At 36.2% G+C, this 11305-nt stretch overlaps 1 protein-coding gene across 1 annotated transcript; it reads right to left on the bottom strand.

Moving 5' to 3' along the window:
- Positions 1-4306: 4306 nt before the first annotated feature.
- Positions 4307-5419, bottom strand: LOC149255630 (scopoletin glucosyltransferase-like). Its single transcript, XM_089455090.1, has one exon. It carries the CDS (start codon positions 5417-5419, stop codon positions 4307-4309), a length of 1113 nt encoding a protein of 370 aa, XP_089311216.1.
- Between the last annotated feature and the right edge of the window lie 5886 nt (positions 5420-11305).

Below are 11305 nucleotides of genomic sequence, written 5' to 3'. Positions count from 1 at the left end.
CCATTGCCAAGAACTTCCTATAATTTTCCAGAAACATAAAATAAAGTGATGACAAGGCTAACCATTCAAAACTTGAGCAACATCTTGACCAATACATGCCTATTGCAAGATAGACATTTCATCAAACATATGATAAACATATAAGCTACAGATCATGAATGCATATATGATCATAAGCTTATGAACTTCATCTTAGAATCACTAAGAAGGATCAATGCCCTCTCTAGCTAGTTGCAACAACACTTTATAGCCCATGCATTCACCAACCATTCAATGACTTATCAAATCATGAAATAGATCCACAACTAGAGAACATCATATAACCAGGTATATAACCAACATAACCAAAATAGAAACCATGAAAAATCAACCATAAAAACAACATAATAATAAGCACATATGCTCATTAATTACATTAGAAGAATAACTCATATTAATTTATGTAAAAGGAAACCAAGTTAGGGACTTCCACGTACCACCCGACCATAGATTGGGCTTAACCAAATCTTTCTTTCATCTAATCACCCCCATGCCATATTCTAAGCATGAATGTGATATTTCATGGGATAAATCAAGACATAACCAAACAGGGACTCCAAAGGTTACATCACCTCCACCCTCTAGATACCATGATCTTACTTAAACCGGTCCCAAGATCACAAAACCAAACCAAGCTTGGATGCCTTAGAATTACTTCACCAAACCTTGAAGAATTTTGTTATCTTCACCCACCTGTCCAAGGCTTCTGGAAGAAAATCATCTCCATGCCCAACCCTTGGGATTTTATTGAGACCACCTCACCTGGTTGCAAAACCTTCCAGTAATCCAAATCTCAACCAAGAATGAAACCCATCACACCATGGTTATCCAAGAAATGGTAAGGCAAGGCCGAAACCACTGTTAAACCAATCAAAACCCATTCCAATGAAAATAAATGAACTAAATAAACAAATTCATGTACCATGCATTCACATCCCAACAAGGAAATCACACATGTAACCTGTTACCTGCGAGATATTCCTACTAAAGTTGTTGATCCACCTTTCCCCTTGCTTTCCTTCGCTTTCCTTTACTTGTCTTTTTCCTTCCTTTGCTTGCTTTCTTGCCTTTATCCAAATCCAAGTGAATGCTAAAGTGCTCCAAGAATGCTCTAAGTGTGCAAGAGTGTAAGAGAGCCAAAAGCTAAACTGAAAAAAACTAAGCAAAAAGCCATGAATTGTTTTTGTGATGCCTTTTTATCATTGATGTCCCACTTTCCTTCATTTTCCTCTAATTTCCTTTGCATGCAAATTTGTGTCTTTTCACCTTATTTTTCTCCTATTTTCCTTTATTTTCATAATTAAATGCCAATTATTGCCTCTTTGCCTTTGCCAATTTCCATAACCATTATTGAACCACAAGTGATGCCCACTAAAGTGTTTTCCCAACATTCAACTTGGAATACATGTCCTGTGACCTTGGTCTTATTTTGCTTTTATTATATTTTATTACATGAAACTTTAACGTGAGGTTGTTACATAAAGAATGACAAATTACTCACCCAAATCAGGGTTCATACTATTATCTAATTCACTTTGGTTATCATTCTTGTGTATGACCTACTTTATATGTTCCATGGTCCTAAAAGAAACATTAGTGATGAAATACCATTCTAGCATACTGATAATATTCGCTCTTGGGCCAAAAGGACAAATCCTATTCTTGGTGAGATTGTAGATCAAATTCCAGATCCCTTGCCAATGTACTTGAAATTTCCATTAACATGTTAAAAAAGAAGATTAAAGTCACAATAGTCTCCTCATCTACTTAGCATAGAAGACAATAAATAGGGACATCAAATCCTTACTTCATCAGACAAGTTTTTCGACAATCCAATTGTAGAGAATCTTTTCGATACAAATTACATCCATTGAAATTGTAATACAAAGGGAAGATTATAAAAATCAATTTTTATACAATATAGAGAAGGCATCATTACATTATGCAGAGTGCAACAACTAACTATAATTTCCACTCTTTTGGAGAGTTACAATATTAAACTCTTAAAGTAGTACCATAATCTATTCTAAACATTCACAAACAAGCATTAAAGAGTCCAGTCATGCACTTACCTCTTAATGACACACACTCCCTTGCAGAACGTAATCTGATGCCTAGATAGTAATAACAATGACCAAATTTCATATACGATCTAGCATATATCAGTAGTAGACATTTGCAACACACTACATATGAGAGAAAGCACATGTGTCAAAGGAGAATAGGTGACGGGGTTAAGTACCTTAACTCACCTCCCAACCTTAGAGAATATGCCATTAGACCCCTCATGTAGCTGTCACCCCTGAGCTAACTCCTAGGACTTAAGAAGACTGCTTAGGACTGATCAATTTACCAGTGGTCTAGGAAATCCAAAGGCCAAAGCCTCAACCCTTAATCCATATTGGGGTCTTCAGAGGTTTAACCTCCACCCCAAATATGGTGTCATAGTAAACCCACCCCTTGGAGGGAGTCTAGGGTTACGTAGGTCTACCCTGCCTTCTATAAAGTGTGAGAACAAAAACCTACATAGTACATCTGAGTTGAAAGTAAAGATATAATTGGCTTCAAAGACACCCATAAGTTATCCATTGTTATGAATTCCACTATATTATTGCAGAGCTAAGAAGAACTTGAAGAAAAAGTGTAAATCATACTAAAATCAAAAAACATAAAATAGAGTCACATTTAGGTGCGAATGGATCCCCGTTCTTTATGCCTATTCTACTGCATTAATGGTTTCATGTGACCCTACCATTAACCATGCCCCCTGGTACCACTTACTTCATGCAAGAGATATGGCTCCATTAACATGACATTACCTGTTATTTTCCCATGCTTTGTCTCCCTTTCTCTATTTTCCTTCTTGTATATCTCCTTCCTACCTCCTTTCACCTGCCTTTTCTGTTGTTTGAATTCATATTATGGGTGGTTAGGGCCTAGTTTGAACCAACCCCTATGGACCAACCGAAAGTGTCTCATATATCCATACTGTACAGATTTTTGTGGTGGTTAGCCTAATCATCATTGGTCAATCTTGCAAACCAATCAATCTACATGCCATTTGGCATTCTTCCCCTTTACTTGCCATTTGTCAGCCTTCAAGGTTTGTTCATGTAGAATTTTTTTCTCAAGTCCTAGAGTTAATTGTCCCTTTGTCTTGCCCATGTGCTTATTTTTTTTTCAAAATATTTACTATTGTATGTAAGAGGGGGAATCTCCCAAAATGGTTGTTAAAACAAATTATTGCCCCAGATTATTGACCATGCACTCCTACAACCTTAACCTTAGACCTATCAAGTGCACAGAAGGATCGAATCAAATCTCGTGAGGTGCAAACCTCTTTTAGAGTGCAACACTTGAAAAAATGTTTGCATGTAAAGATATTTGATCCGTCTTAGGCTTTGATAAATTTGGGGTTATATATATGTGTGTGTGTAGGAATTACACATCTCCTTCATTTTGAGCAACATACATATATCATGTCTCAACTAATTTGTTGAACATAAAATGATATAAATATATATGAATTTGATACTAAAATATATTAAATATCAATATTCAAATATTTTATTGAAGATCTATATTCACATAAAATAATTACGTATCTTCCTCGCACTTTAAAGCTAAAATATGAGATTATTTTATTTTTTAAACTTTCAATAAAATAAAACCCATGTAGTTTGGGAGGCTGGCTTCGCTATACACACCAACCTCGGAAATCCCATTCGCGGACAACTTTCTCACAAACACTCCCCACACAATTATAAGGACAAATGGCAGTTCAGCGTATGATCTAATAAGCTGCACCAGCTTATGAATTCGCAGAAAACTCTTTCTGAGTGGCTACGGGTAAACTATGAAGCCACTCATGGGTAACCTGTGAGGGCACACTCAGAAATTCGACACTACCATACATAAACACACTAAGGGCAAGATGAACCCACAAAGAGAGGCTACTCCCAGTCTTCATCGCAAAAGCTAGGGTTTCGTTGTTCACTGCTCAGATTAAGTTCGTGGATCTCCTCTGCAAATGCTTTCAATGAACCTCCACGTTCATCCATAGCCATTCTCGCCAACTCCCCAATCTCCTTAGCCTTCTTCCTCTCCTCTCCTGCACAATCCTCCCCCATTATCTGTGCCACGGCCCTCTGTAAATCTTCTCTGTTAGGAACGCCATTCTCGCCTTCACAGAGCTGGATGCCGATCTTAAGCAACTCTGTCACTAACATCGAATTGCAGAATTCGGTTCCAGAGACGGGGCATGTGATCATCGGAACCCCCATGGCGATGCTCTGTAACGCGGAATTCCATTCGCAGTGGGTAAGGAATCCCCAACGGACTGGTGCGAGAGAATGAGATGTTGGGGTGCTCTGCCTCGGATTATGAACCCACTTCCAGTCTGGTCTACTTGTTCTACAAATCTTTTGGGGATTGCAGTAGTGCTGTGATTAACCCATATAAAGGGCTTATCCATGGCCTCCAATCCGCAGGTTAATTCCATCATTTGTTCGTCAGACAGAGCCAAGTGGTGGCCCAAGCAAACGTAGAGAACAGACTCGGGGTTCTGAGAATCCAACCAGTGAAAGCAAGGGTGCGATTTATCTTTGGAATTGTTAATGTCCCAAGGCGGCAGAATGGGGCCGATGGGCCAAACAGGCTTGTCCGTGGTCGTATTCAGGTGATCGATGTGACCGAGCTCTAGATCGTAGAAGGTGTTGACGAGGTTCCCCCAGCTCTGGAGATTCAGCAGCCTGTTCTCTCGCATGAACTCCGACACGGGATCGAATCTCTGGAACGCTCGGGCCGTTCGAGAGATTTCGGTTCGGCGAAACGCGATTTGCAGGGGAAGGTCGGGCATTATAAAATACTCATCGTCGGTCTTGACCCCGAGATGTGGCATGTACGTCCACAGGGAATTGTTCGCGCAGACTCCGAATGCACTGGATGTGTGGAAAACGGCTCGGGGGATCGCCAGTTTGGCAGAAATTCTCTGAGTCCAGCCGAGGTAGAAGTCGCTGATGATGCACAACGGGCGTGGCTTCTGCCGTTGGATCCACTTCTCGATTGGCTCTGCTAATAATCGAAACGAGTAGACGAGAAGAGGGACGGATTTCCGGGGAATATCTTCTTGCGGTTCCTTTTGATCGGCTGGGAGGGGGATGTAGAGAGGCCGAATGTCCAGGGACTCTGTTTTTGCCAGCTGTAAGAAATGTTGCAGTGGAGGGGAATGAGATTGGGTTGTGAGAATCGTGATGGAGATTCCATGGGATGCCAGTCGATAGGAAAATTCGAGAAACGGAATCAAATGGTCGTGTGCAGGGAATGGAATGACCAACACATGAGGAGATTTGCTCCGACAGGCTGTAACAGCAGACGCCATGATATATCTGCTATAGTTCGATGCCTGGAAATTTACACAAAGCACCGAAATGTTGATTCACAGGATTACAGACATTCCATTCTTCTATATGTATATCGAATTCCGTATTTCATTTGACTAGCAGGTTGCGTGTTTTGCTTCGGGATAATCTTTTTCAATGGAGTGGGGCGTCTTCTTTCAAGATTCTCTGAAGCGGTAGTGTGTTTAATTGTTTTATGATTTTGGATGTTTTTGGGTAGACGTGGATCAAAGTCATATTAATGCGTGAAAAATTATAATAATTGGTTTGGGAAGAGTTCTATAAAATTTTGCTATGGAGTGGGGCGTCTTCTTTCAAGATTTTCTGAAGCGGTAGTGTGTTTAATTGTTTTATGATTTTGGATGTTTTTGGGTAGACGTGGATCAAAGTCATATTAATGCGTGAAAAATTATAATAATTGGTTTGGGAAGAGTTCTATAAAATTTTGCTATGGAGTGGGGTCTTACTTTGAGTGATCTTCTGATAAAAAATTTGAAAACCATAGTTAGTAGAGTGCAATAAAATTCGCTGAAATAATTGGTTTGGGATGAATTTTGTTAAATTTTGCTACTTACTTTGAGGGATCTTCTGATAAAAACAAAATTGACAACCAGAGTTAGTAGACTGCAATAAAATTCGCTGCAAAAACTACTAAATCGACTAGTAAGCTACTGTCCAATGGAATTTCAATTTCCGAGTTCAGAAAGGATGTAGAACCCCACATCGCTGGCATATCCATCTTCAAATTTTCCGCAGGAATCTTGTGAAAGCTCTTTAACTATTTGAAATTAAAAAGTGGATCATGGAAATGGACATTGACGTTTGGTGAACTTTCCCGTGCCTTATAAAAATTGATTTTATAAAAATTAAATATTGGTTCATCTTGTTGATGACGTGTATCTTGTCAAACAATGGTTGGATATTGTTATGACGTGGCACTTTGCATTCATAAAAATTAAATATGGGTTCATCTTGTTGATGACGTGTATCGTGTCAAACAATGGTGAGATATTGTTATGACGTGGCACTTTGCATTCCTATCGCATGAAATACTTTTGAAAGAAATGATAAACGTACCACTGCCTACCTCACAGATCAAATACGTATTTTTCTTAATAAAATTATTTATTTTTAAAAATAAACTATATAATATAATTATTGAAAATAAACTATGGTCTAATTATTTATATGTTTTTTGAAAATACACTGTATGGTATAATTTTTTTATTTTTTTTTATTTTTTTATTTTTTATTTTTTCTTCAAAAGGTGGAAAAACCTATCAAACTCAGTTTGTCAAACCAACAGTGAGGACAGCCATCTCTCGCTGCTATCCGCGAATGTCAGTTGACACATCACTGTTATCAAGGAAAACCACGCCACCTGAAATAACCCGCTGGTGGTCCGTAAGGGAGCAGGCTTTCACTCCTGCCAGATGCCTCTGGGTCTTGGGCCGTTAACCTGTTTCCTTACGTCCGAGGAAGACGAGCTCTTAGCCAAGCAGAAGCAGTTTTAGGGCATACTCCAGGCCCTAACTGTATGGTATAATTATTTATAATTTTTGGGAAATAAACTATGTTCGATATTTAAAAAAAATTATATTTAAATTGTGGAAATCTCTGTTTTAGATATAAAAATATGTTTTTGTTAAAATATCCAAATTTTTTAGTGAAGAAAATATGATATTAAATTGTAATTTTTTGGAAATTGTTTATGTTTTAGATATAAAAATATGTTTTTGTTAAAATATCCAAATTTTTTAGTGAAGAAAATATGATATTAAATTGTAATTTTTTGGAAATTGTTTATATTTGATTGAGTTTTCAGCGTTGATGTTATGTGTAGAGGATTATTTAAATGAACAAAGATTCATTTTAATTTTGGATCTATCAAGAGGTTAGATGGATCAAATCTATTTTCATTATAAAAGAGGTTTGCATTTGAATGGATGGATCTAGGCTCGTTTAATTTAAAAGAGGTTTGCATTTGAAGGGATGGATCTAGGCTCATGAATACTATGGGTCAATACCATGGGTCTCATAAACCTGGAGCTCAAAAACCACCAATAACTTGACCATGTCAAGTTTACCTTATTATTTTAGTTTAAGGTTATTTTTATTTTAACGTAAGGTTATTTTTATTTTTATTTTTACCGTGCAAAAATGTTTTACGTATGGTTATTTTTTTTTTATTTTGACGGAGTAAAATGTTTAGACATTATATTACATTACAACATTTCTACCACACTAGGTTGGAGAGCGCAACACAAAGATAGATTAAATTATTTGGTAGGCATCTATTTATTAAGAATAACATTTCTAATCTTATTATCTTTCATAATATGTATTGAATGATGATGATTAGTTGAATTAGTATTATTAATATTGAGATAATCTTCTTAATGAACAAAGAAGATAATCTCTTATAATATAGTAAGGATAATGTTTTGTATTTTTTATTGTATACATTGAATCATCTGTATCATTGAATTTAAGATAATAAACATAGTCTCATTATTTCAGCAAAGAAGTCTTTATACTAGCACTAGTAAGTTGTTTTCTTGGTGTATAGAAATAATGGAAATTATTTGTCTGTGGACCATATAGTCAATCCCCTATATGGCAAAGAAAACAACAAGTGGGTGAATGTTGGGTGTGTGTATTCTTTGCATCACTACCTACATCCATTATATACTCCTGCAACCCCCTATATGGCAAAGAAAACAAGTGGATGAACGTTGGGTGTGTTGTATTTTTTGCATCACTACCTACATCCATTATATGTTGCACCTCTAGGTGCAGCCCTTTCTAAAATTTCTTATGGTGATTTTTTTGCAATTTTAAGCACAAATTTTCTTTTAAGTGATTTTTTGGTACATTGTAGTTTAGCCCATGTTTTTGTAATTCTAAAGAAGAATTATTAAAAAATATTTTTGGTTTTCCCAATTTAGGTTTCCAAGGTAAAATCTTTGTGTTAATGTGTGTGTGCCATTGCATTTTTTCTATGTTATTAACAATCTATTTGCAACGATTAACTATACTAGGTTAAGAGCACCTTGGGATGTTGCTTTAGTTTAGAATCAATGATCATATCTTGGAAAGTGAACATCCATGACACTTAGCTTAGTAGAGGTAGAATATATGGAAACTAGTATAACTAGTTGTGAGGCAATTTGGCTTCACAAGTTCCTTGAAGGTTTATTTGATTAGGAGTTGGATCACATGATGATCTACTGTTATGAATCAAATTTATATCAAAATCTCTAAGAATTCAATGTTTAATGATTCATCGAAGCACCTACAAACCTGATATCACTTCATACAAGACAAGATTCACAAGGGAGAAATGATCCACAAATTAGTAGGTTGTTTGATATTTTGACTAAGCCCTCAACAAAAGGGAAGTTTGAAGCATTTAAATAGAAACTAATTAACATAGAATTCCTTCCTCCCTAAGAGGGAGTGTTGAGAAGCATGGCTCGAATATGAGCTTCTTACATAGGTTAGGTGTGAACATGTGAGAATTAGTTGCAGACAACTTCCAGTGACCACTTAGTAAAAGTGAGAAATAATACCATATTATAAATTCACTTGAATAAATAAAAATGAAAGCCAAATTTCCTATATTCTCTTAGTAGTAGAAATCTAAATGAAATATTCTAGAGACTCTAGAAGATCAAACATATAGATTTGATTTAATCTTAGTTATACATCTCATTGTTGAGATAGGGTGCTTGTTAGGATTAAGGATATGGGTTGCTAAAATTTGCAAGTTGCTTGGATAGAGGAAATTAGTTATCTCTTTCAAAGCATAAATAGAGCAAGATAGGAGGAGTTGAAGAATTTGTACACTAAGAAGATTCAAGAGATCAAGAGAGATCCACTAATAGATTGAGTAGATTCAAGAGGAACCAAAGATGAGAAATGGGCCAAATCACAAGAAAGGAGCCAAGGTGGAGAAGCAAACCAAAGTACAATTCATACAATATTGTACAATAGTTTAGGCAAGAAGATGAGGAGCCAAGAATGAGAAGTGGGCCAAATCACAAGAAAGGGGTTAAGGTTGAGAAGCAAATGAAAGTACAATTCATACAACTTTGTACAATAGTTTAGGCAAGAAGATTCTTAGTTAGTTCACATAGGAAGATTAGTTGCGAGTTGACTAATAGGTAGATTTATTGTAGTAAGTAAAAACTTTATTTTTTGTGTATATCCTACAATAGTTAATTTGACAACTTCTAGAGGTTTCCATATAAGTTTGGAATATTTAAATGAAACACTAATTTGGGGATGTAATTATCATTGCATTGTCTTAATGAGTTTTTAGTTATATATATGATTGTTGCATGTGATTTTTAATTTTTATGTTTGAATCAATTTATATATGATTTATTTAATTAAGATAAGCATAGGACAATTGCCAACTAGGGCTTAAAAATTAATGGTCTACATTATACTTGAGAAAATCAACATAAATCCACCTTAACCCTGGATCTATCAAATGTCTAGAGGGATCAAATCTCTTGAGGTGAAAACCTTTTTTAGAGTGCAAAACTTGAAAGGCTTTTTCATATAAAAAGAATTGATCCCTGTTAGAGTTTGATAGATTTGGGTTTAAGATGGATCTACACAGGCTATATATATATATATATATATATCACGGGGGCTTCACTGGGGGAGAAATACCATACCACGTGGGTTCATATTGGGGGGTATATGTTGAGGAAAAAATGACATAATATATTGGGGGATATATAGAGGGTAAAGGGTTTTTATATTGGAAAGTATAAAAAATGGAGCTCAAAGTTAATGAAAAAATATAAAGGGGTATAAAAAATGGATACCTAGAATATCTAGTGGAAGTAGGGGTTTTTTAATTTGGGAATGTGTGTTGGGTTCATATTAGTAGGGGGTTAAATAATGTGATTTTTAGAGGGATTTTCCAATATGTATTTCCATGTTTGAGCATGAAAGTAATTACACACCTATTTGATTTTGAGTAACACACAAATCACACACACACACACGCAAACTCTATATTTGAGCATGGAAGTAATTACACATCTCCTCCATTTTGGGCAACACACACATCATGTCTCAACCCACTAGTTTGTTGAGAATGGAAGGACATAGATATATATGAAGTTGATATTGACATATATTAATTGCCAATATTCAATTTTTTTTATTTAAGATCTACATTGACATAAAATAATTACATATTTTCTTCACACTTTAAAGATAAAATATAAGATGATTTTCTTTTTAATCTTTCAATTACTTTAGCTCTTTATATAAAGTTATGTTATTTTTATCTTGATCTCTCGCTAGAATTGTTGTTGAAGCATTGTGTAAACTATTGTCCTACTAGGAACTATTTTTTTTTTATCATAATAAATAAAATTTGGCTGTGAATAACTCTTTGCAAATTGAAAAACCTTCTAGTGAGAAAAAAATGGCGCTGGTATGCATTAGGGTTTTGTCGAGTGGGAACGCAGGAAGAAAGGATTGGAAACCAAGATCTGCCTCTTGGTGGATGCGAAGGGCAAACATGGGACCGAGGCAACAGGCCTCTGGTGGGCACTCAAATCTGGGTGGGAGCTTGAAACTTCTCCAAAGAGACAAGGTCACTTTGGTTGGTGGAGTGCAGGGGAACGAGATCATACAAATGGTGGAAAACATGGCCAAGCGATGAGCCTCACACTAGTGGCTCAAATGGCGTTACCTCTCCGGGGCAAGTGCTTCGCAACCCTACTTGCGATTGTTGGCGTTAACACATCCGTTTTGGATGGGCTAAACAAGGTTATTTGGACGAAGGCGGAAGTAGACTATATGTGACCTATGTTTTTGGGTATCTCTGGTTCCTCTCT

Source organism: Pinus tabuliformis, chromosome 7 (assembly GCF_031772625.1).
Source record: "Pinus tabuliformis cultivar Carrire ecotype Pingquan chromosome 7, CPIR1, whole genome shotgun sequence".
NCBI classification, from domain to species: Eukaryota; Viridiplantae; Streptophyta; class Pinopsida; order Pinales; family Pinaceae; genus Pinus; species Pinus tabuliformis.
This window is presented reverse-complemented; position numbering and strand designations above follow the sequence as displayed.